The sequence below is a fragment of the Varanus komodoensis genome, unplaced genomic scaffold, assembly GCF_004798865.1.
Source record: "Varanus komodoensis strain SLA01 unplaced genomic scaffold, ASM479886v1 scaffold3, whole genome shotgun sequence".
In the NCBI taxonomy this organism is placed as follows: Eukaryota; Metazoa; Chordata; class Lepidosauria; order Squamata; family Varanidae; genus Varanus; species Varanus komodoensis.
Window position 1 is genome coordinate 23,663,691 of NW_025335761.1, and position 26,746 is coordinate 23,690,436.

At 38.2% G+C, this 26,746-nt stretch overlaps 1 protein-coding gene and 1 non-coding gene across 2 annotated transcripts in view; both read left to right on the forward strand.

Annotated features, from left to right (window-relative positions):
- Nucleotides 1-456: 456 nt before the first annotated feature.
- The window catches only part of LOC123026304 (formin-1-like), a 29,889-nt gene continuing 3,599 nt past the window's right edge, over nucleotides 457-26,746 (forward strand). Inside the window, exon 1 of the mRNA XM_044435761.1 lies at nucleotides 457-2,281. Coding sequence (XP_044291696.1) covers nucleotides 457-2,281 — 1,825 coding nt within the window. The remainder of the gene's footprint in view (nucleotides 2,282-26,746) is intronic.
- Nucleotides 23,980-24,086, forward strand: LOC123026978. Its single transcript, XR_006415427.1, has one exon. It is a non-coding gene; the product is annotated as a U6 spliceosomal RNA (small nuclear RNA).

Sequence of the window (26,746 nt, forward strand, 5' to 3'; positions counted from 1 at the left end):
ATTTTGGTGGAAATGTCACCAAATAGAGTGAAAGTTTCTGAGCCAATGGCAGTTGTAGCTATAATGCCTTGCAGTAATCCAACTAAAAGGTTACTAAAGCTACATATAGTGTGTTTGTGTAGTGGCTAAGAGTATGTACTGTAAAACCTCTGGCTGAAATAGTTTAGCTATGAACTCACTCTGACTTTAGGCAGGCTGTTTCAAAGTCACCATCCATAAGAATATCAGATCCCTTCACAACTTGTTTTAAGAGTTAGTGTGTTAAATGTATTGTTTCTGGTTTTGAGAGATGTGGATAGCCAGAATTTATCTTTGACAAGCTTCTCTTTCTCTTTCCAACAGGAAATGTTACTGTAGAAGATTAGTCAGATGCTTTCCTCGCATCACATGCTGTGTCATGTAAGGTTACAAATATGGACCTTTTAATTCAAATGCATGAATAATTAGGCAAAAACAATGGAAGGCACTCATACTGTCCTCCAGTTGCACAAGCCCATTATGGAGCTTTGCTATGTCAGTTTCTATCTTCCAAAGGGAAAAGTCAGGGGATTTACATATACAGGCTGTGTAACTCTAGACGCATCGAATAAACGTTTTCATAATTGCTATCAAGTGAGGGAAGGCTATGAACAGGCAGGATTGAGAGCACAGACCTGTGAAAACATTGGAGATATCTTTTTCAAACAAACAACAACTAAGGATATTCTCACTGAACTGTATAAACTAAATGCTGAGAAGGAAAGGCTCCTTGCTACTCTTCTCAGTTCAACCAACATTCTAGGTGTTAAAATGGGAAATCAGGATGGAAAGCTGCAAGAAGTTTCTGAAAGCCTGAAATATAAAGACGATGACCGCCTACATCCACAAGGGTCTCTTTTGGGATCCATGGAGAAGAAGTCCATTCTGAAAAACAAAAGAAACAGCAAACGGAGAGACAGCATTGAGGACTTCATGAACAAAAAATTGAAAAGAAAGATGCCTGCAGTTTTGGAACGTCCAGCACCAAACTGCAAAGAAATATTATTGGAAAATAACAAATTACATTCTACCAAAAATTCTGCTAATGTTTCCTCTGTTCTTTTTACAAATTCTTATCAGAAGAAGGTGGAAGGCAAAGATGATTTGTTATCAGATGTGAATAAACTGCCGGAAAGATCAAGGAAAGAGTACTTGCTTGAGGACAGTCAAGCAATAGGATCTGATACAGATCTTTCTCTTTCTTTCTCTGAATATGACAATGATGTGTTTGGACACTGTTTTGCACATTCCAATCATAGTCTCTTAGATGATGTAGAGGATGCCCTTAAAGTGAACCAAGTGCAGCAAAGCAGCCCTTTGCAGAACACTTTTCAAGAAACTTCCATTAAAAAACCCAAGGCCTTTGATAAGACTGTGGCATCTGAGGTGGTGCATGGGTATAATCTTGCAGAAAACTGCAAAAGCAAACATAAAGACAAAGACAGAAAAACACAAGATTTGGAAGACCAGCTACAGAATGTTGACAGCACTTCTATAGAATTTGGTGAAAGATCTTATGCCATGAATAACATGAGCAAAGAATCAATGGGTTCTGTTTTTGCTAGCATGATACCGGAGAAAGCACATGAAGGCTGTATTCAACACATTAAAGAAGAACAAGATCATGTTGTTAATGAACGATATTGTTTAGAAGGAGCAATCAATAAAACGTTACTGAAAGTTATACAGAATGATAGATTAGATGACACTGCTGAATGGAAGAGATTCCAGCACATATCAAGCCCAACAGGCTTGATACATGAAAAACGGGCTCCAGTACCCCAAGCGAACAAGCATTTGGCTTTACACCTGCCAATAAATGTGAATCCTGATATTTGCCAGACCAGGACCAACATTAAGCAAGAGGATAAAGGGCCACTGTCTCCATCGTTACTAGCAGTTAGCAATGTTTTTAATACTTCATATCCACCATCCAATACACACAAGCAGATGTCACCTCTTCCTTCTCCTCTGTCTTCAAGCCTGCCTAGCCCACAGCTGCACCACAGAATACTTCCGTTGCCTGCACAGGACACTGAAGAATCAGTGCTTCGTGAGCATCACAATTCAGGTCATTCTGCTACAAAGTTCCCATTGGGGAAAGACTTGAAAGTACAGTTGCATCCCAGTTTTTCTGATTTTGGACATCCTGGACTTTTTATGAGACAACCAGGCCTATATCAGGATGCTAGCGTGGACCGTCCTGAAAAAAGTAGCCCTCCAGAAAAAAACAGTGTTCCACTACAGCCTCAACTACATTCAGGTTAGTCATATTTTAAATATTCTTTACAATGCCAAGATGCAGTACAATCTCCTGGAACCTCTTGTGTGCACGTCTCATGGAGATTTGTGCAAGACAAGCTTCTAGAGAATTGTGAGAAGTAAAAAAAAGTGTTTATAAAGTTATACCTATTTTCTAATTCTTAAGGGACACTCATTTAGAATGAAGTATTACATATTTACATAAGCTTTTTATTTTTAGGTCAAATAAAAGGTTAAAAGTTCTTTTTTATGTAATATTTAAGCTTGATTGTATAGGTCATGAAAATTAAAATATAGAGAGACCATAGTCATTGTTTAATATTTTACAATAACCTTTTTATTTCTTCTATTAAACTTAACATCTATTTATTAAGATGTTTCTTCATTTTTGTATCTTGAACTAAAAAAAAAAGTTAATTTGTCTTGGATCATACATTTGGAGTATAATTTACCACACAACATTTTCTTGTGTATGAATGCCTACATAAATATATGAAACAATGTTGCCTCTGAATGTAACACCATGTTAAGTTGACTAAATATGTGTATGGCATGTCTTCTATACATTTATGTCTTTATACAATTAATATTTTTAAACTTGTATAATATTTTACCTATGTACCACTGCTACTCAGTTTTTTTCTTGATCTTTTTTCTGAAAATAGTGATTATAGTTTCAGTCAAGAGGCTTTTATTTTGGGATCTTTTAACTTTATATATTGTATGGAGAAATATATAAATACCATGTGTTATTTTTTCTTACTCACATTTTTAGATATGCTTACAGTAATAGGAGACAATATTTAAGTCTTCACTGGGATGGTCAGGAACAGTGAACTGGCAAAGCGTCACCACAAAATCGGGTCCCTATATTAAATCTAACTGTGATACTTCAGAATATCTGTGTGCGTGTGTGCACGCAGGCATGCATGCACGCCTGCGCATGCATGAGCAAAGGGGGAAATAATGCCTGAACAATCCTTAACTTTGCAATTTTTAAAAGTTGTAAAATTGCATAAAGGAAATTGTTGTCATGTTTTTTCCCAGTAATGTAATATTATGAGAGTGTTCTGTGGTCACTTGTGGGAGAACAGGGTAGAGATGATAGTCTAAAGATCAAGTATGGAGTTGTATTTAGATGTGTTTTTTTCTGCACAATCATTTTAAGAAACTCTCACTGCTATCAGTAGTGATTATCCATTCTCTGGAGATCTATAAAGTGGTTCCTTTAGCTGTTTTTGCATTCACAGTTGAATCAGGTATGGTGAAATATATATATTTCACTTGATAAAGACAGGTGATCTGAAACAGATTTAAAGTGCTCTGTTAATTAGAGCTGTTTTGTGATTTGTATTATCCTTCTTCTCTGAAATGTTAATTTTTGGACTACACAAAGCTTCACTCTCAGCCGTTTCAGTAATGTTTCTGAAGTTCATGGAGGGCAGTAATGCCAGATTCGTGGCACTTTGTCTTCACAAAATGAGAACAATATGAACATGAAAAATGTTAACATGTCTTCTGCAGTTTTTAACTAAAGTCACAAGACAAGAATAGTTGGTGAGTCAGATACTTGCATTATGATGAATTAACTTGCCCTAATAAACATTGTCATTTTCATTTCTGCAGTCAAGCCTCAGGGCTCCTTAAAAAACAATATAACAATCAGAAGTTGGTTTGGCAGGACAGAAATAGATGCTAAATGTTACATGGATAATAGTTTCATTGTTTGACAGTAATAATGTTGGTTGTTACATACTTTCTGCTTTTCAGGAGCAGCCCTCATTAACAAAAGTGAGTTAGCATATGGCTGTTACTGACTGGAGATGTTCAGTACAATTGTGTGTAAAGCTGTTTTTGCAATTTATTTCCAAATATATGCAACCAAATAATAAGCATACATACTTGGATGTGAGTTCTATTGAAACGTAGCATGGTGTGGCTTCCTACTTGAATATACTTGGTTCATAAATTGAGCTAAAGACGACCATCAAGCTCAGTCTTGTCAGTACACCCTCTGCTCCTTTATGCTACTCAGAAGGAGGAGGGATGGTATATAACCATAGGCAGTTTTTTCTAGCCTAGCTGTATACCTCACATGGATCACCTTGGTCATGCTTGATATGACCTGCCCATCAGCCAAGTTAGCTTCCCAATCTTGCTCCAGATGTCCCTGTGCTATTTGCTTTTTGTATTTTTACCCCACCTTAATATATAAGTTATTATCAAACAAACTTACAGAACACTAGCGCAACAAATATTATTTTAAAAAATACTAAAATATAAGAAATTTCTGTCAGTAGGCCTGCTTATACCCCTGTCGTCTTGTTCCCCTTCCAGTCTGCAGCTGCCTTGTCCCATTTCTTGTACAATTCTCTGCTTGCTTGCATCCCCATTAAAGCATATCCTTCCTGTTTGAATGGGCTGTTTGGCCAGATTCTGTACAATGGTTTCCTAGCATCTAGATTCACCCTATCAATCTGCCTCTTGTCCTGCTGAAACTGGCACTTCACCTTCTTGCATTGCTTGGCTCTATGGCCAGTGCTGCTAGCCAGGCACAAAGGAGCCTGGACTTATAAATTTACTGGATTGCATCTATATCTTGGAAAATATAATTTCCAGTTTTTTATGAAATTTTTTCTACAGGAAGCACTGATACTGGAATGATCAAAGATGCATTTAAAAGTTTGAATGGAAATGTTGCCATGGTGCCTGAGGCACAGTTGTTTGAACAAGTAAATGGACCTTTGATCCAGAAAGGAACAAGCAAGTTTAATAAGAGGAACTCAGAAAATCTTGTGATCAACTCTTACATGATGTTTTTTGGAAAATTCAGTTTATAAAACAAAAAAGCCCTTTTAGGAGCTCTGTGAAAAGAAGACAGCTGATATGCTATTCACTGATTTGGTCTGAATAAGATCCTGTGAGAAAAGGTCTTTTAGTTAACAAGTAACACATGGTTAAGCAACATTTAGTACTGTTGTTTCTATATAAATGTGACTTCCTGGCAAAAGCCAATCATCGAAGTGTAGCAAAATTAATTGAACAGAAGTGAAATTCCCTAAGCAGTTTAAATTTTCATGCTGGTCATAGATTAATAATTCAGTATGTAGTGGACTTAATGACAGTACCAGTTTCCTGTTGTATCAGGATATGCTGTTAAAAAGTTTTTCTTTTAGCATTTTTTACCAATATAAACATACAAGTTTAGTTTTTCTCAGACAACCTGGAGACCCATAAATGGTAGAAAAGGGAAGTAAAATTATTTTACAACATTCAGAACATGCAAAGCAATAACTTCTTTTCTGATATGACATGTTCTAAACTAACCTAGGATTTGAGCCCTTTCGCAGTAAAACCAAGGAGCATTTTATTGCATAAAACATTTATTGTCCACTTTTCTAAAGCTCAAGGCATCTTATAAACATTAAAAACAATTTCCAGAAAAAAGCAGTGCTAATTAAAGATGCTGAGAGCCAATGTGGTGTCGTGGTTAAGAGCACAGGTCTGGGACTCAAGTGATCTGGGTTCTAGTCCCCGCTCAGCCATGCAGCCACTTGGGTAACCTTGGGCCAGTCACAGACTCTCAGCCCAACCAACTTGATAGGGTTGTTGTTGTGGGGATAATGTTGAGAGTAGGAGGGAGAAATTTTGTAAGCCACGGTTCTTTAAAAAAGTAAAAGGCTGGATATAAATCTAATTAAAAACATCAAAAAGTTAACCATACCAAAAGCTAAGTGGAAGAGATGAGTTTTATATTCCGTCCAATTAGCTGACAAAGGAGAGCAATGCATTCAGAGATGGGTTTATCCATCACTGAAATGAAACTGGTGAAGCTTTTTCTCATTTTAGGGAAAGATCTACCTGCTTTATTTCTTTCTGTTGAGCTTCTATTAAGACAGAGCATAAGAATGCATGAATGGTTGTATAATAATAAGCTATTTATTTATAATTATTTATGATTAAATAAATGGTTGAATAAAAGAATGAAAGAATACCATACTTCAATTGGTTCAGAACAGAACTGCCAGGATACTAACAGCAGGTATTCAGATATAACATCAGTCCTCTATTGCCTGCACTGGCTACCAGTTGAAGTCAGGGCCCAATTTAAGGTGCTGGTGATGACATATAAAGCCCTAAATGGCTTGGGTCCTGGATACCTGAAGGAGTGCCTTCTTCCTATCCACCCACTCCTTGAGATCTCAGTCAGAGGTCCTCCTCCCAGAGCTGTCCCTGAAAGAGATAAGGAGGGTGACTACCCATCGGAGGGCCTTCTCTGCAGTGGCACCCCAATTGTGGAGCACGCTCCCCAGAGAGGTTCACCTGGCGCCAACGCTTCTTTCCTTTTGGCATCAGGTGAAAACCTTTATATTCTCCCAATATTTTAATCATTAACCTGCGTTATTTAGAGGTTTTATATTTTAACATCGGATTCTGTGCAACTGTTACTCTTCTTTCTATTTTTATTCTATTTTATTAAAACATTGTAAACCATCCCGAGACACCTGTGATGGGACAGTGTAGAAAAGTTTTAAATAAATAAATGGTGGAACAGAGCTGCAATAAGAACAAATTTGAAATGGCCCTTACCAATACATAGAAATACGAGGCGTGAATATTATTATTATGAGTATTAATTAGAGTAATACAGTATTTAAAAGGGCAAATGTTAAAACGTGCTACAAAATAAAAATAGAAATTTGGTAAGTATGACTTGTCTTTACAAATCACTATCTTTTGGAATATTGCCAGTGCAGTGTTTGATTTGTATGTCTCTTGTAGACCACTGATGAAGATGGAAGTTTGGCCCATGTGCAGTTCTAATATTTTATATGCTCTGTCTCTAATTTTTTTAATAGATTGTCATATGTGTTTTTTCACATTGCTACCACATTTTAGCATCATAACACTTAGGTTTTATATGTTGAACTTTTTATTTGTATATTATGACACATGATAGCGTGGGGCAGGTTACTTTATTTATTTATTTATTATTTCAATTTATATCCTGCCTTTTTCCTACAAAGGGTTCAAAGCAGCTTACATCATTCTCCTCCTCCAACTTATCCCCACAACAACAATCTTGTGAGGTAGGTTGGGCTGAGAGTCTTTGACTGACCCAAAGTCACCCAGTTGGCTCCATGGCCGAGCGGGGACTAGAACCCAGATCGTCTGAGTCCCAGTCCCATGCTCTTAACCACTACACCACACTGGTTCTTTTTAGAAGAAGGATGGACAACTTATCGCCCTCCATATCTTTTTGCCTGCAGCTCCCATAAGCCCTAGCAAGCTTAATGAGTAGTGAGAGATCATGGGAATGTAAATGCCTAATTCAGAATGTGCTTAAAATGAGTCACTTCAGAACCTCAACTTGGAGCCCTTAAGGATGCAATAAGGCCCATCAACAGAGCTTTTAAAATGAATTTTCACTGGAGAAGGATCTCAAAGGGATATCTCTAACTAATAATGAATAATTAGGAAAAACAATGGAAGGCATGCCTTCACTTACTATAAATAAATGAATGTTTGTATTTAAATAAATGTCAAGAAATGTACCCTTTAATAGGAAATGATTTGCAACTTAAAGAAACTTGGTGTTTAAAATCTAACTAAAAAGTCCAGAAAACACTCTCTCTCGTTGAATGAGTGGCTGGTTTTTCCATGTCAACAGAATTGTAATGATAAAACATAGGCTAGAAGAAGGATGTGCTTTGCGCCACTCAGCTCGCGCGCGCGCTCTCGCGCTCGCGCTCTCTCTCTCTCTCTCTCTCTCTCTCTCTCTCTCTCTCTCTCTCTCAGTGTAGGTCTCTGACTTAGACTGACAGTATCTCCTGACTCTGAAATAAAATATACTTGAGATCTTTTGGCCACCTATACTTGAACTTTACAAAAAGTAGTCAAGATTCAAGGTTGCTTCAGTGAAGGTTTTTAAAATCTCTAACTAGTGAGTCCAAAGGAACAGACTTCTTCCATCCAGGACCTAGAACCTCCATTTGTTTCTCTAACAATCCTATCTCAAAAGGCAGGACAGCTGGGAAACGGGAATACTCACAGTAGGACAGTCTTATAGAAATGAAATTTCTATCTCATAGTCTTATTCTAAAAACAACATTTGGAATTGAAAATACTCACAATTGTATTTAAAATAGTATATTTTAAATATTAATAGTAATTATTACTATCTGTACATAAGACCTTATAAAGTTGAAATCTTAAAGTAACAGATCTAATTTTGCCATATAGATTGTATAGGTACAGGCTTTGCTTGAAAGAAGGTAGGAAATCCTAAATAATCTCAAAGTCTAGTGGGGGAATGCAAACACCACCTTAATCTGCATTTATATTTCAAGTATAAACCAGGGTCAAGCCCCAACCCAACCAGTAGTGTAACACCAAGTTCTGGCAGGAAATTACTACAGAGTGGTAAAAGAGACTCTTTTGTAGTAGTTTCCTGCCATGAATTTTGACAAGGTGGCGTGAGCAGCATGCAGCTCACTGCCCTGTGTGTAAACATTTGAACTGGCTCAAAGTGGTTGATGAATTGTTGTTCTTAACTTAAAACAGAAGAAATGTTCAGAAGGAATCATATTCTGTTAACTGGCAAAGTACTGTATCTACTAAAAACTTGTGCAATGAAGTACTTGAATAATTATTTACATAATTAATATTTTTTGAGTTTTTGAAATTGAAATGCATTTTATATTTATCTGGGTCTCTCAAATAATAGGATGTGAATTATACTGAAAAGTAATTTGTATCTTTGCTACAGCCACTACATCTATTTAGTATTTAAGGCATCAGGAGAGCATGTAAACATTTTTTGAAAAATGACTGTTTCTTTTGGGTAGTTTCTTCAGTATCTTAGTAGAAAATGTGATGAAGTACAACTAATTAGCCAATTTTGATAGAAGGAAAACAGGTAGAACATCTTTTGACTACACTTTCTATGAATGAATAGGAGAATGTAAGTAAATGCTACTTCAAGAAGGAAAAATCAGTTTAAACACAAAATAAAACACAAAATAAAGTCAGTTTAAACACTGACTTTCAGTATATTGATAAAAAAATACTCCGCAATATAATCCTCTGCTTACCATTAATATCTCAGGAATGAAGACTCTGGCCATTAGGAGGTGGTAAGAAAAAACCCTATTCAGACTTCCTCATATCTCCAACACAACAATTATAGTCACTTTCAGCAACAGTACAACAATGAGAGCCATCATGCTGAAAGTTCAACTGTCTAGAAGGCTGCACTGCTCTTGGTTCCTTACATATGCTGTGGGCAACCCAACAGTCATACCAGGGCCAGGTGGATGACTAGAGGCTGTGACCAACAGCACAACCCTGGAAGAAGATGGAGGAGGGGACAGATCAAAGAAGTGTTGGATCAGGCAAGCTTGCATAGAGTGTGGGAAAGCAGTGGGACAGCCTAAGCTATGAAGTGGGACTGACAGTTGAATGCTGGCTCGCTAAGCTGCCTGCCTCCTCTCCTCAGCCAGCAACTGCCACTTCTCTTGGAAAGAGAATGGCATTCTCCCCTTCTCGCAAGCTGCCATTCTTAGTTCAGGCACCAAGTGTTTAATTTTGAAGACAAGACTGAGGTTTTTATGTTGCACATTTTTCAGTTTGCATGACATTTCATTAATTACTTGAATATTTTAAAATGTCTATATCCCATTTGACTTTTTTCCTGTCAAATTTTGGGTGACTGTGTTCTACAGTTCTTTGTTCAGACACATTAATTTTTGTTTAGTGCCCCTGGTACTATCTGTCCTGCTGCTTTATTTTGGCTTTGCCTTCTTAGTTTTGAGTATGATATAGTGAATCTTGAGCATCTGAACATGTAGTTTTCCATCACAGGAGTAATATTTTAAAATTATTCTTCCATCTTTGGACTTTTTGTTATGCACAGGTTTTCTGTCATGGACAGGTTTTGAATAAAGCTTGGTTCTTGCCAGTTATCTTTCTTCCCTGCAGCACAAGAGCTGAATGGAGTGGCAGATGGTCAATCCACAGACCAGGTTCATAGGAAGGATGTGTCCAAGTATCTCAAAGACCTAGGCAAACCTACCTATCTGACATAAATTTTTGATTCCCTGTGCTTCAACTTTTTGTGACTTCGCTGAGGCCTTGACCCGAAGGGCATCCCTCAAAGTTGTACAGAAATTATTTTTATGTGTGCATGAATGTAACCCTAGTGTAACAGAAATTGTTTAGCTGAAACAGCATCCTTAGTTATGATGTTAAGAAGACAATTTCTGGCACCTAACTTTCTGCTTAACTATCCACTGATAAGACCTACTTACTTTAGTTAATAATGTACAGAAGGTTGGATCACTGCACAGGTGGGGATAGGCCAACATGAACAGTGATGACTGAGTTTGCTCTTAAAAGTATAAAAAACATTTGGATTGTTAATGGCAGATGCTGGTCCCTTATGAAGGAGGGGCTGGCTGCTCAGAATTGTTAGGTGCATGTTTTGCTAAAGAACTTTTGGTTTTATGAATCTTGTTGATGGTTTGTTGTATGTTGCGGTTAGACAAATATTTAGGCCAGTCAGGGTTAAGATGTCTGGCATAGCCAAACTCAAAATTGGGGAGAAACATTTTAATAATAATTGGTACAATGGATGCCAGTAGGAATATTCTGTTATTGGTTGTTGTATTTTAATAAAAGGAGGACTGTTCCAGAAAGCAAAATTTCCATATATGGGTAATTTCATATTATACTGGTGTGTGCATGGAAGGAATAGGCAAGGGGCGGCATAGAAATGTTTTAATAAATAAATAAAATAAATAAATAGAAGTGGCCATCAGGGATTTGTACAATAAGGAAAATATGCTGGGAACTGTTCTATACAAGCCCAATTTACTTTTACCTCTCGAAGAGTGCCTGATTATTCAGGCACTTTCTGACTTGTAACTGCACTGCTCTGTTTTGCTATTCTGCAGTTTTATACTTTTAAATGTATTGGTTTTACATTGTATTTTATTCATTTTTATGTAACCCACTTAGAGGTCTAAGGTTATCAAGTGATACATAAATAGCAATAAATGAACAATAAATCCAATGGATCTGCAGTCACACAGCCTGATTTCCCTCCTGAACCAGGATAAAAAATTGTTGTGTTATCTTATGAACTGTACTCCTGAATCCTGAGTATATCAATTTGGATTACACAGGGTTCAATCCCAGGTAGATGCTTAACTGATGTTGTCCAAAGAGTCCTGAATATAATTTACCACCATGCTAATACTAAGTCAGTGATAAACTTGGTGTGACATTGATCGGACATCTTCATGAATGGGCACAGTAGTTGCACTAGCCTCAATTGGGCGGATGAACACTTGTTTGCTGCAAGATCCTAGGCATTCAAGTTCAGAACTACATCCAGGAGTATACCCAAACAGCCTGTTTAGTCAGGCCTTTCGCCATAAACTGATGTGTAAAGCTGCTGTAATTTGGTTTTAGTTGGCTATTTCTATTAATGCTTTGAGGACTTCGCATTTTATTGTTTTTATTGTATTTGATTTCCTTTTTCTATTGCTATGTGCCACCTTAAGCACCATATTGTGGAAAATCAGGATACAAAAATAGCAAGTAATAGTAATAGCAGTGGTGAAATGATGTTATCAGTGACAAACAGTGAATTCATTTTTCCCGCTGACCAGTATGGTTATCATGTGACCACATGAAGTGTTAGCTTATATCGGCATTCTTCTGTTAGACTCGCATCTCCCATTTTTACCTATGTTGTTGATTTTGTTGTGTAGTTGCCTTCCATATGTGCAGCAATAGGTAGTTACAGGGGTGATATTAAACTTACTTAAAATGATTCCAACAGAGGGTGAAATGTGAGCGCATGCATGTGTTTATAAAGCTATTTTTGTGCATTCCAGAGCTTTATTCAAGACTTTTTAGAGTGAAGAAGAAATTTCTTGGCAGAAAGCCATGGTTACCTTGCCAGTTAATCCATTTGGAAATTGTTTGCCTCTGATCTTCAAAAGCTGGAGCTCAATCCTGCATTTCATAATTAGCTATGTTTGTTGCTCTTTTTTTTTTTTTGTATCCACTATTTGAAACAATATGGTAAAAGAGAGACATAAGTAGGTTGCATTAGGATGTTGTATCTTGTTGTTTTATGTATTTACTGACTTTAGAGTTGGGTGTGGCCTCAAGTCACTATACTCAATAAGAGAATGAGCGGGAACTTCAAACTGATGTTAAAGGCAACATAAATAGAAATGTGTTTCTTGGTGAAGGGAAAAGAGGGGAAAAAGCTCAGCTGAATTAACTTGGACCCTGTCACATCTCTCCCCATCTTGTGAACCTGCAACTCTACTTTATTAGTGCTGCTCTTGAAGGAAGTCCTTTTTCCCTTTCCTTTGAAATTATTGCTGGCCTCAGCAAGCCAGGCACCAGCAGATCCGATAAATGAATCTAGATGCAGCAGTGTTATGAGAATGATAGTTTCCAAATTTCCTGGCATCTCTTTCACTGCTGAAAGAGCCAAAGAAGAAAACATCAACAAGGTAAGTGCTGAGAGAGGGGACTGGAGGTCAGCGGGTGGATAGAAAAAGAAATGTTCCTTGTTACAGTCTTGCACTGCTCTCTCCTGTTGTGGGGGGGGGGATCAGAATGTGTATTACATATATGTGAATTAAAGCTGAAGCAGTAGAGACAATTTATTTAGTTTATATAAATACAATATAAAATTACAATATAAATATTTAAAATTAGAGCACAAAATACAACTAAAGGCTAGCATCAGTGAAAAGATTTAAATACAGTGACACATTTAAAATATGAGAAACCAAAAGACCAAAACACCTGGAAAAGTAAGTTAGTCTTTGCCTGGCTCTGAAAAGTGTGCAACCATAGATGGATGAAAATATATCTGGGCAGCTCAACCAGGGTGCTACTTCAGAAAAGTCCTTCTTAGTAGCCAACCATGTTTTGCTAGGTACTCCTGAAGAAGGACTGTTGAAAATGATCATAAGACAGGTACTTAGGACTTTGAATGTTAATACCAGCACTTTGACTGGGACCCTGCAAATTGACTGGAAACAAGCACAGATGGAAGTATAATTGCATTGACCAGTACCTATTAACAACCTTGCTTGGACCAATTTCTAGGACCATTTTCAAAGGGAGCCTCATATTTAATGCACTGCAGTAATTCAACTGAGAGGTTACCAGAGGATGGATAACTGTAGCTAGGCTACCTGTCTGGAGAAGAATGTAGTTGGTCTTCACTGATTAAAAAATACTTAGTGCCACCAAGCCACCTGCAGTTCTAGTGAGAATAATGGATCTGAGATCCCCCCCACCAAAAAAAATTACTTCCCTGCTCCTTTATGGGAGAGTGTAGCCCTTCCAGAACAGGTTGAACAACACTTGGCTAAGCGGATGAACCATGCACTAACACTACTTCCATCTTGTTTAAAGTGAGTCTCCGTGTATTGGCTCTCATTTGGTCCATCAAGATGGACTAGTTCAGGACAACCTATGATTGACAACAACTCATCATGAGTAATTAGCCAGAGTAAATTGCTGCGTGGTACAAAGCTGGTTAACATCTTAGTAAAAGTCTGCTGTCAAAGTGTAGTAGGTAATATCTATGGACATTGAAAAAGTGAGGCTGCATATAATTCATGCAAACTTGACTGCTGCCAATTGGTGGTAAGCATTCTTTAGCCTTTTTTTAGGTGAAAGATTTCATGGGTATAAATTTCCTTGCCCCTCCCCCCCCCAAACTCAAATTTGCCAGATTTTTAAAAAAGGACCTTTTCTTTTTACAGCCACACTTCAGGCAACCATAAATGATCACCTCTGAAGGACTTGCAATTTTTTAAAAAACCTACATTGGCAATTGCATACATTTCTTCCAGCCCCTTTTCTTGAAAAAGGGTAAGTCAGTGATAGCCCCTTCAAATTGCCATTTGGGCATTGGTGAACTGGCTGTTATTGGCAGTGGTTAAGGGTCACCAGAAAAACAAGAATAGTAAATGGAAATGTAGTCACAATTAGAGCACAGAAAAAGGGAGAGACACAAGATAGGTTCTATCAAATACGATAAATACAATATTATTTGCTGTAGTTGGCTTTCCCAAAGTTGTATTAGGTCATCATAGAGGAATGGAGAGCTGCTTCAATGTAAGTTTATATTTGAGACTGAAGGTTGAGAAACAATGGCTATAAAGACCTGGGTGTTGACTTGGTTAGGGTTTTTTAGGTCTGCATGTTGTAGTGATGATTCAGTACCCAATCACTCTTTGAAAGAAGAACGTGGAAAGGGGAGCGTGTTGTTGAGAATAGCTCTAATCGTATACTTTTTAAAATTCAAACTAGTTAAAACAGATTTTTCTTGGAGAGAGATGAGTTCTTTTCCATGTTACTCCCATTCAAAAGAGGGAGAACAGCTTAAAACATGCTTGCAATGGAGAAAGAGCCGTTCCAGTTTGCGAAGAAATGGCACATGTTACTGTGGCTTTATCAAGAATCCAGGATTCCATAAAGGTAAACCTTCTATTAGGAGGTAAGCGGATCTTGCTGAGTATAATTGAAACAGCTAGTTTACTAACCTTTTAATATAATTAAGGCTGAGATTTCTAATGTATCAGTACTGGGAAAGAAGCAGTATCCATGGAAGCAGCTTCGGTTGTGGGGAATGAAAGTACTTCTATGTGCTCTCTGATCCACATATTTTGTTCTGTAATCTGGTAGAAATTAAACAGGGAATATATCATTGCAGAGACACTCTGCATTCCCTCAAGACATCTGAAAACTGGAATTGCAGAGATGCAGCTCCTCTGTTGCTCTCAATCAAAATGTTTCCATTTTTCCTACTGTACAAGGAAGTAATCCAATTAAAAAGAATGTGTTGAATGAAGACACTGGATTCTTTGAGAGCTTCACCACCAATGTTCTCTGCATGGAGATCATTTCCTTCCCACTGAAAGTGGAAAAAGCTGTCAGGCGAACCTTGAAGAAAAATTGGCACCCCATAACTTTCTGCCCAAACTAAGGCATGCCAGCAGACTGTCTACAACTTCACTCCCTCAAATGCACCCAAAGTAGGATCACTCAGTAAATATTTAGGTTTATGAGTGTTTAGTTGCTTGGGGGGTGGGGTTCAAACACATATTCTAGTGAGAATATTTGATTATGTCTGCAGTCATGTATACATAGGTATGGGTTCCATTGAACACACTGGAACTTACTTTGGAGTAAACATAGATATGATTGTGTTGCAAATATCCATGCCAGTTTGTAATGTTGGCTGTGTACTTTAGATTTAGTCATCTTAATCCCTGCCTCTGTTTCTCATTTAAGCTGAGGAGAAATACCCCACTCCACATAAAGGCAAACATATAAAATGTGGGGAAAAAGAGGTATCATGTTAATTTATTTTGGCCTACAATTTGTCAAATTCTAGGGCCATTACTTAGCACCTCATTTGAAAGCAGGTGGAATCTGTTCTGAGAAATGAGAAGTGATTTGTACAATAATTTTTTAAAACTAAATATTCAGCTGAGCAATTTAGGCAATACCACTCCTCAGTGAGAACATGTGCTAAACTGGATAAAAGTGTAATGTAGAGGAAGGAGTTCTTACACTAGCCATATAATTATTCTGAATATATCCAAATATGCCTTGGACATATTTCAGAGGATGGTTCATTTTCTAATAAAAGCTTATTTTCAGGTTGGCTACCTTCTCTTTATATAGTTCATTGAGTTGACCTATATATTTGTCCAGTAATTGCACGATGCACTTTTGTTTTACTGGCTTGTATGAATGGTTAGGTTTCTTATAAGGAACATCTGAACAAATGTGTACAACCACTATTAGTAAAACAGGCTTTGCAATATTTAATTTTTTTAAATATAAGGGTAGGTTTGTCAAAATTTCTTTGACGCAAAGGCTTCAATTTCATTATTACTAATGCTAATTCCCAGCTAAACTGTTCTCTTCACAATAATCATTCTTGTGACTTTAACATCATTTTCACATGCTTGGTATTACATTTGTACTTACTTACCCCTTCTTTCTACTGCTTACATGAAAACCTTTGAAACAGTTCCAGCAATAACCCAGCTGGCTCCCTTATCCAAATATGCATTTTTATGTAGTCTGCTGTACTCATGATAGTAGTATGAAATCAAAGCAGTTGAGTCATGAAAGACCATTTCTGCTTGTGTGCACAGAAAAATTTGAATTCAGTTTTCTTAGCACTCTGGACTTCTTAACCCTCAAAAAATACAATTCAGAAGGCAGCCATACATAACTCTCAGTGCATGGTTATTACAACAATCATTTTATGGAATAATGAGATAAATCATGTAGACTAGCCCTTCATTTTTTTAGAGCTTAGGTTTAAACTCATGTCCTCAGATGATTCATTTCCATGGTATTCTCAGAATGTGATCTGATAACATGTTTTGGCAGCATAGGGTAGAAACAGATTATATTCCATTTAGAGTTTCATGTGGCTGTTTCCTGAATAAATATGTTTTGATTCTGTAACTCTTTGTTATGCTATTTGTTTCCAATAAAACACATATTGCACAGCTTATTTAGAAGAGACAGTTTACTAGGTGTAAACAACACAGAAGTGTTGTACAGTGGTTAGAGTGGTGGCTTTGGGGATCTGGAAGGTCCAAGGTTGTAGTCTCCACTCAGCCATGAAGCTCATTGAGTGATTTTGGGCCAGTCACTCACTCTCGGCCTAAGCTACTTACCTATCCTCATGTTGTGAGGATAACAGTGGAGTGCATAAGATCAAAGATGCCTTGGGTTTCTTGCAAGAGAAAACAGTTGGGATACAAATGCAGTGTAATAATATATATGCCTACATAAAATATTTGAGGTCAAAGTTAAGGTGATATCTCATCAAGTGGTACCTGAGATGGTAAGACAATTAAGAGTGGCTGTACTCACACATAACATTAAGCAATGCTGCTCAGCAAAGCAACTGCCTACTCACGAGAGTATCACTGTCTCTGTAGAGAAGCACCACAGGAATGCACCCATGTGCCACCCTGCTCTGTGCCAGCTGCAAGCACACCCACCCACACATCCACCTCACTCCCCTCCCTTGCTGTCCATGCTCCCCCCATGAGCAGAATTCACACACATTGCCAGGGGCTGCCTCCTCCTGTACCCCAGCACATGAAGGGCATCTACATGGGCAAGCGATGACAGGGACAGAGAGTGTGTGTTCTGCCTGATTTATTTAATAATTTATTCTTTTATTTAAAATATTAGCATGCTGCCTATTGTGCCACAGCACCTCTGGGCAGGTAATAAGATAAAAGCCACAACTAATTAAAACAATTAAATACAATACTAATAAAATCTAGATAAAAATACAAAACAAAGTTTGAGTGGCGTCAACTATTAAAATAGTTTTTAAAAAGGAAAGTCTTTGCCTGGCACCAAAAAGAGTATAAGTAAGGTGCCAGGTGAATCTCCTTGGGGAGAGCATTACAAATATGGGGAACAGCTGCAGAAAAGGCCTCTTCCTAGCAGCCATCCCTCTCACTTTCCTAGGGGATGGCTCACACAGGATGACCCCCTGCATAGATCTCAAAGGCTTGGTAGGCATATATGGATGTAGGCTCTCCCCAAGGTGCCCGTGTGTACTGCAGTACTGGTGGAGGAGTGGAGACAAGCAGAGCTTGTTGACAGCCCTCAGGGGCAAGATAAGATAGGTGGAGAGGGTGAGAGAGTAGGAAATCTGGGCTTCTTACAGCATTTGCACTGGTGGTAATACCTTGGCAGGGCCTGCATGTTCCTAATGAGTAAGGTGCCCTTCACCTGTGAAGATTGCTTTCTCCCTAAGTAGCTGAAGCACTGAGGCTCTTCTTAGAGCCACTCCCACAAAGTGCAGTGACTGGCCTAGAACACCAAGCATAGCTGTTCCCATGGTTACTGTAGGTGGTGGTCTAATGCCATGATGGCCAACTGTCACCAAGATTCCAAAGCTGTGGCTGGATGTTGGAAAGGCAGTGTGCAGACAGAGGGAAAAAGCACCACTGTCAGCATCTGGGGTGTGGGTGGTGGACTAGCAGCTGGGGCAGGACTGGAACAAGACTGCAGCAGAGCTGATGTAGGATGGGAACAGGTGGAGCAGGACTGGAGCAAGACCAGAAAAGGGCTGGGTTGACTGGAGCAGAACTCAGGAACCAGAGCATGAGGGGCTGCATAACAACAGAGACCATCCCCACAAGTCAGGCAACCTTCATTATTAAGGCCACTTCTGGGGTGGGGAAAAGCCAGTGCTTATATAGCTTTTTCCCCCAGGGTCCCCAGCTGCCACTTGTAAAGGCCCTGATAGCTGCAATAGGTTGTGCATCCAATCCTGCAACTACCAGGGCTGTTATTCTGGCCTTTGGCCAGCAGAAGGAGACCTGTGCTGTCTCAGATCCTGGCAGTACCTGCCTCCAAAGAGAAAAGGGGAGTCCCTTTCCCTCTCAAGGTCATGGTTTATCTGGTTTATTGGGATGAGGATTGGCTTTACAGGAAGCATGGCAACTGGAGTCTCACATAACAACAAGACATGGTAAACTGGAAACTGTACCACAAACTGTTGTTTCTCTGAGTGGTTTCATGGAAACCAATGCACTGTGCTTCACCATGGATGCTGGGTTCACATAGGACAAGCCATACCTGTGTGGTTTCCAGTATGACTTGTTATTGTGTGTGAATACAGCCAGTCAGCACAGATTTTGTAAATATGTCCAATAAACAGTGGCCAAAGGGCCTTAAAGATGACCTATACGTATTCTAAATAGCTTCAAGATGGGTGCCCTAGGTAAGGGGTAATATCTGAAGGATATTATCAAGAGTGATCACAAAACAAGCCCAGAAATTTAACAAGGAAAACATTATTGGAAGATTTCATAAAAGTAATTTCTGTGGAGTGAAATGATCTGACTCATACTTTTAAAAAAACTTTCATAGTTGTGTACTTTTTTCATTTATTTTTACTAAAAATAACTGGAAAATACTATGTAGCTTTGTTGAAACATGCCCAGACCCAAGGCCACTGGAAAATCTTTTAGCCCAGTGAATGAAAGTCTGGAAAATCTCTACAACAATACAGCAAAAGCTAAAATGAAATCCTGAACTGTATCCAGTTTTATTCCTCCTGCTGTGAAAAACTGCTCTTTATTATACCTTATCTGGTACCTTCAACAAAGCATTGTACCATGAAATAAATAGTCTGAAATGTTGTCTGTGTACTGAATATCAACATCTTCTTGCTGACTCTGGGTAGGATCCATACTTTGTCATACTTGGAGTAGCCCAATTGAAATTATTTATTTTACTGGGTCTACTGTAAATATAACTACTTCTGAATCCAAGCTGCTGATTTTAGGGGTTTTCTTGACAAGAAGCATAGAGGGGTTAAGCACTTTTAGGCTGAAAATAAGACATCCAAGTAGGTATCTATGAATTGTGATGTTAAAGTCCAGAGATCATCAGGGAAAAGAAGCCACTGTCTCCTCCCTGCCCCAGTGATCCTGCATACCTGACCAATGAGTTGGATTCCAGAGTCAGCTGAGCAGACTGGGGAGATGCATGGGAGTGCAGGAAAAGCCATTCTGTAAGCAGTTTCCCTTCCACAAGGGAACAGATACCTTTGGAAACAAATTCCTGATGCAATGTGAGATACTTGCTGAAGTCCTTGTCCTACCATTTGAATCGGTATAAAAGCTTACGTATATCAATGTTACCAAGTGTTACTTTGCTTGGGTTAGGGCCACTGTTTGCACTGATTTTTATATTATTTGCTTAGTATATTACAAGTTCCCACTAGTCATTGGTACCTTGCACTTTATCACTCTAGTGTTCTGAATTACCAAGTTTTCAAAAGAAAAAATATATAATTTAATGGCACAAAGCATGAATGGCTTTGAAGCCCAGAGCTCATCTTGACTCCATATGTGTTTTTGTGTGACAGAGAGAACAAGGAGTGGCAGAATTTATCTAATTTTTTAGGATTTGAATGACTGCAATCCTATGATTAGTTACTTGGGAGTACATTCCCTTGAAATCAGTTGTGCTTCAGACTGTATAGGTTCAACTTATGCAAGACACTAGTTCTAACAGCAGACCTTCAGATCACTAAAATTCAACCCCTAGCTTCTAATTATAAATCCATACAAACTTGCAGATAAATTTTGCCATTTAAACTACTAGAGTGAATGAGGAATCCTATCAAAGAAAAGCTGAATCAATCTCTACTTAATTCTACCCCCACCCCACTCTGAGTTTCAATAAGTCACAGCAATTAAACTTGAAAGCCTTGTTTTCAAGTTTCTTCACTTAATAGAGAAAAGAAAGTCCATCAGTTACCCTCATGCTTTCACAGATGATGTAACTGGTCCTTCTTTAAAAAGAAATTAAAAATTAAAAATACCTACCTGTGCTTCCTTGTGTTATCCCTCCTCTACTAGGCCTAGGGCCAAACTAGAAATACATAAGTGCCTTTTATTGAAAAAATATGTTCAATGAAATATTTTGTTATCACTTCTTGTTAAACTATGCTCATGATCCAGCATGTTTGCAGTTCTGAGCACATTCATCTGGTACTAAGCCCTACTTTTGAGTAAATATGTAAAGAAGAATTAGTATGCTGCCTAATACATTAAAGATTTATAGATGATGCTACTAATTTTTCTCAACCAGAAATATTTCACAGTATGTCTTTTCTGTTACATAAATCCTCCTTCTCCCCAGGCAAACTTATGTAAGCCAACACTGCTCCCCTCTGCCGCTCCCTCTTTTCTGACATGGTTCCTCATAGTCCTCCTGTAACATTGTAACTTGATTTGATTGGCTTCCTTTTTACATTGCACTTACATTATATGCATGAAATCTTTGTACCTTTCAGCCTCTAGAGGGCACTAGATATTGTTTAATTTTTAAGAAATAAGAACAGGCTTGATTTGTTTTCCTTGATCTTTAACTACATTCCATTTAACTACACTTCTGTTCACCAGGGAGAACAGCATTTCAAACTCTTTTATGTACTATTCAAGAAGCACCCTAGCACATTTGTTCGCATATGTAAGATCTCATGTTTAATCCCTGGCATTTCTTGTTAAACAGTCTCAGTTTCTCTTGGTTCTGGTTACTAGTAAAGTGTTTCTTTACAGTGTGAACTGTTTGGAAGTAGGATTGCTACTCCCTGCTTCTGCTGTCCCTTTAACTCCACCTTTAGGGCTTAGATGTGTAAGAGTGTAAGAAGAGGTCTGGCAGAAACTAGAAAAGGCTTATTTAGAGTAGCATCTTTTTTCCTGAGCGACTATGGAAAGCCCACAAGCACGGGGCTTCCCATAGCCTTCTGATGACCATCAAAGGGTGTTTTTATTAAACTTGGTCCATGCCCAGATTCAACTATTCCACTTAAGACCAAAAACATCACTTAAATATATGACTAGCAGCTGGGTTTTTTCTCCCCCTTTTTCTTTTAGGGCAGGGATGGAGCCCCTGAACTGGATCAGGACATTGTTTTCAAGAGCTTGATTTGGGGGAGGGGGGGTGCTATAGTTACTCTAGAGTAAATATGAAAACTACATTGCTGATATACACACATTTAAAGTGGTTTTGGTTTTGGTCCTGGATGACCTTGGTTGTGCTAATCAGCTCAACACAATTGGTTGCAACTGAATGTCCAATTCAGATCCCAGATTAAATCAGCCTACAGTGCTGCTGATGTGCTCAGCTTGTAGCAGTGCAGCTGAAAATCATGATAGACTAATGAAAAACTATTGAAGGCTCAAAGGACCAGACCTTTTTGAGGACTGTACAGAAGTTTAAAATCTGCTAAGGATTTGTTTTAATTGGAGTGCTTGTTTATGTGAACATGACCTAAGCAAGAATACTGTAGAATTTACTGATCTAATGGGATCTTTTTTAAACTTCCTTTTTACCTAACTAGTTCATTTCAATGGTGAGATAGAGTACTTATCAACTGCTAATGATTCAGCAAATACTTGGATTTCATCAGTATTTCTCTAGTTTTTGTTATATTAACTGTGTAACAAAATTTGCTTTATTTTCCCTTATCAGACCACAATATTATCATTTTCTGGCCTCTGTACTGTTCAAGTTCACTTGCTGTTACTTGCTTGAAATAGCCAAGTAGGACAAAGATTGCTCATGAGAAATACCAGTTGGAAAATTTCATTCGGCCTTGTTCTGAAAGTCATTAAAACATGATTGTATTATACAATCAGGTTTAAAAAACATTGTTGGCTTTATCAGATTAAATTGTCATTGTTACTTTTGAATAAGGATGTTTGTTATAGGAAAACAATTTTGCAATAAACTTCTGAATAAGTATTCATGGTTACTGGCATTATAGAAGTACTCTGCTGTATGCATTCAACTGTCATATATTAAGTATGGTAGGAAAAATGCTTAAAGCCAGTAAATTTAAATTGAAATTATATCTAAATTATAAAAGAATTTCCTAAGACTAATTAGAATTATATAGCAATAATCTAAAATTAGAGCAGTTAATTTTAGAGTTACCAGAAATTGAACATAGGGTTGGGTTCTGATTTAATTTCAGTGAAGATTCACTGAAATTAATGGAACTATGACTATGTCTGGATTCAACCCAGTATGTACAGTAGTTGGCAAAAAATCATCAATGTATTAAAATTACATTGTACTAAGATGTAATCTAGATAATATTAGTCCACATGGCAAGAGAGGGTGAGGATTATGTCCACCGTATTTACCTCTGCACTTTCAGGGTCTGCTTTATGTACATGAAGGCTCTAGACACATGGCCTGCACTATGTCCTAATAGAGAGTACAGGTCATTCAGAGATAGGTTTGTACAGTTTGCATGCACATAAGCTCTGATGACGTGCTAATGAAAAGGATAGGGCAGAGCAAGTGGACATGACATTCATCTTCCCTTGCAGACATAATACTGATTTAGATTACAACTGAATATAATGGAAATTTAATTCTTGGTAACGTTATTTCATTTATGATTACTGATATACTGCTTCCTATAATAAAGTGCCTAAGCAGTATACATATGAATATTAAAATCACATTAAAATACTGTTAAATTCCAATTCAGCTGTAGGTACAATAGAAGCAGTATACAGAACAGTGAGACAAAAAAACAAATTACTAATTATAATTCCTTATAAGCTAGAAAAAGCATTGGTGAACAAAGACAGGGAGTCTTTTAAGCTTACCACATTTTCTTCTTCTCAAATTACACAAAAAGTTTTTTCCAGAGGGCAGGTAGCCACTACCAGGAAGACCAGTTTTCAAACAATTTAATGGCAATATTTTGTTCCTCATAGAATAACCAGCAAAGCCTTCTCTGAAGATCTTAAAAAGGTGACTGCTTATATAGCAGGAAAGGCAGCCTGCTAGTTATTCTAATCCCAGTCTTTTGTTGTGCATGCCAAATTGTTTGAGTAGGCAGATATTAACAAAACTGTAATAAAGAAGGAATGTTTTATAAAATGTTACCCGAAAGGAATTGTTTCGTGGTATTCATTAGCCTCTTGACAGTATTGTTAAGTTTACATAAGGTACTTTATGTGTTCTAGTCAATTCATGTTAGATCATTTCTGATCTGTATCATTTAGTCAGGAAGAACAATTTACATCTGCCACTTTTGAAAAGCATCCATTTATCCATTTAAGTGTGCTCGCTTCGGCAGCACGTATACTAAAATTGGAATGATACAGAGAAGATTGGCATGGCCCTTGCACAAGGATGACACACAAATTTGTGAAATGTTCAATATTTTTTTGGTTTTCAATGTGGATAAATGCAAGCTCTTGCACTTGGGGCATAGGAATGGGTGTCATAGGTACAGAATAGGGGACAAGTGACTGGAGAGCAGCACTTGTAAAAGGTATCTTGGGGTATTAGTCACTGTAGACTAAACATGAGTCAGCAGTGTGACACAACAGTCAAGAGGGCAAACGCCACCCTTGGCTGCATAGCCAAAAGCATGGCTTCTAGATCAAGAGAGGTATTACTGCCACTCTATATGACTCTGGTGTGCCCGCAGTTGGAGTACTGTGTTCAGTTCTGGGCTCCACATTACAGGCAGGATATAGCTAGGTTGGAATCAGTGCAGTGTAGAGCTGCAAGGATGGTGGCTGGATTGCAGGAAAAGCCATATGAGGTGAGACTGGGGGAACTGGATCTTTTCAGCCTGGAGAAGAGGAGACTCCAAGGGGATCTGTTGTGACATATAGGTATGTGAGGGGGTGTCACATGAAGGTGGGTTGAGACCAGTTTTCACCTGCAGAAGAAGGCAGGATGTATTCCAATGGAGCAAAGCTCAGGGAACCAAGGTTCAATTTGGATGCCAGGAAGTACTTCCTGACAGTTAGGACTCCTAGGATATGAAATGGACTTCCACAGGAGGTAGTTGAGGCCTCATTGGTGAGGGTGTTGAAGGATAGGCTAAACATGCACATGGTAGGCATGTCATGAGCAGAGCTGGCTGGAGACAAGGATCAGACTAGATGGCCCAGGAGGCCCCTTCTGACTCACTCTCTTTCTATGTTTCTACATCTCACCCATTCTCAAGCCATTTCAAGTGACTTTGTTGTGTCCCAATGAAGTAAGCTTGGATGAAAGAAATTGTATGCATCATTTTAAGCCAAAATTGTAACTCAGAATAGAATTGTACAGTTGGAAGGGGTTTATGTGACCAAAAGCCCGCTGTTCTACTTCCATATGTGATCATCCATCAGGCTACAGGGTAGCTCAATGTATAGCTATGCAAGCAGGAACATAAATCAAGATGAAAATGATCCATATGTAGTCTATTCACACTATTTCACTTCTCTCTTCCTGCAAATCTTACCAGGAATTGATTAGTTCTGTGATGTCCAAACCTAGGATTATCACTGTGCTTTCAAACTACCTAGGATTTTAAAGCCAGCTTTAGAGTGAGATTTGCTTTGGGTGCACTAAAATAACCTGGGTTTAGACATCACAAATGCAATTCTCATCCTAGTTACGTTTACCCACACATGTTAAGAGAAAATTGGAATAGGATAGATTGGGCTGTATTCACTGGCTCACTCTTTGTCCACATCCTCATATATTAAATCATAATTGTTGAGTTAAATTGTGAACTTGATCAGTGACTTGTGCATCTCTTCTTTCTGAATTGCATAACTGATAAAGGATTCAAAACTGAATTCAGCCCCAAATCTCTAGATCTTTAGCAATCTATTTTTAGATTTCTCTGTTTTCAGTTGAACCAGAGCAAAGAACTGGCAATGCTGCCTCCACTCACTCTCAGATGACTGAGGGTACAAGCAAAGTTCTTTAACCCATTCCTTCTTGGCCAAAGATTCCACAGCTCATTTAAAAATTAGCTGATTTCCATAACAATGACTGTGATACCATACTTAGGGACTATTCTGGGGGCTAAATAGAAGCAAGGGTGAGTGACACATATGCTGTATGCCAATCTTGCTGTCCTCAGTGTGACCTTCAACCACCTGAAGGTGTGCACCCTGTCCTAGTACCTGGAATGAGCCTCCGGGGCACAGTTGTGTATCCATGTAGCAGCTACTATGCTTAGATTCATCTACACTGTCTTGAGACTGCTCAAGTGTCAGATAACCAAAGCAGCACCCTTTTTCTCTCCTTCCCTTAGAGATAGAGCTGTGCAGTCAAACACAAAGTTATTCTGACTCAGTCTTGTGTGACTTTGTATGATATTATTTGATATGTCTAGCCACCATATGGATCCTTCAGTACTATCTCAGTTTCCATTGCTGTTTCCACTACCTTACTTGAAGACTGCAATAAGCCTCCATATACACAATTGTTTTCCCTTGGCTTTTGTCCTTTTTTTAAAGCCAATTATGGCACCGTGCTTATTGTAAAATGGTTGAGAAAAGCCCTCTGGCACTAGATGTTACTAAATATCATACAGAAAAATAAACAAAAAGCACATATGATTAGAGTTCTAGCTTCTATGGAAGCTCATGAGCATACATCCATGTATAACATGTGGACATCAATGAACAGGGTGTGATGATTTATTTACTTATTTGTTAATTAAATCTCTATCCTGCTATTAGCCAAGGGAACTCTCTGGGTTGGTTACACTGGTGCCCCTTCCTGAGTGTGGACTCCCTGTCCATATCAGTGGATATGTTGCTAGTTTTCTATTCCATGTTCATGGCATGTCACCCAGCTACTGTTGAGTCACTTGATGTACAGCAGGGCAGTCTTTGCAAAGGAGCTGTGAACTTGTAGTCTACTTCAGGTGAAAGGGAGAGGGAACATTTTTTTTTTGCCTGTGAGATCCAAGAGGGACTTGGATCTCACAGGCAAATATCTCTCTCTCAAATATTTTCATTGAGAGAAAGTAAAATGTACGGTACCTTTTTCCGATATGATTCTGTAAAGCCGCAAGTGGTGTAAGTTTTAA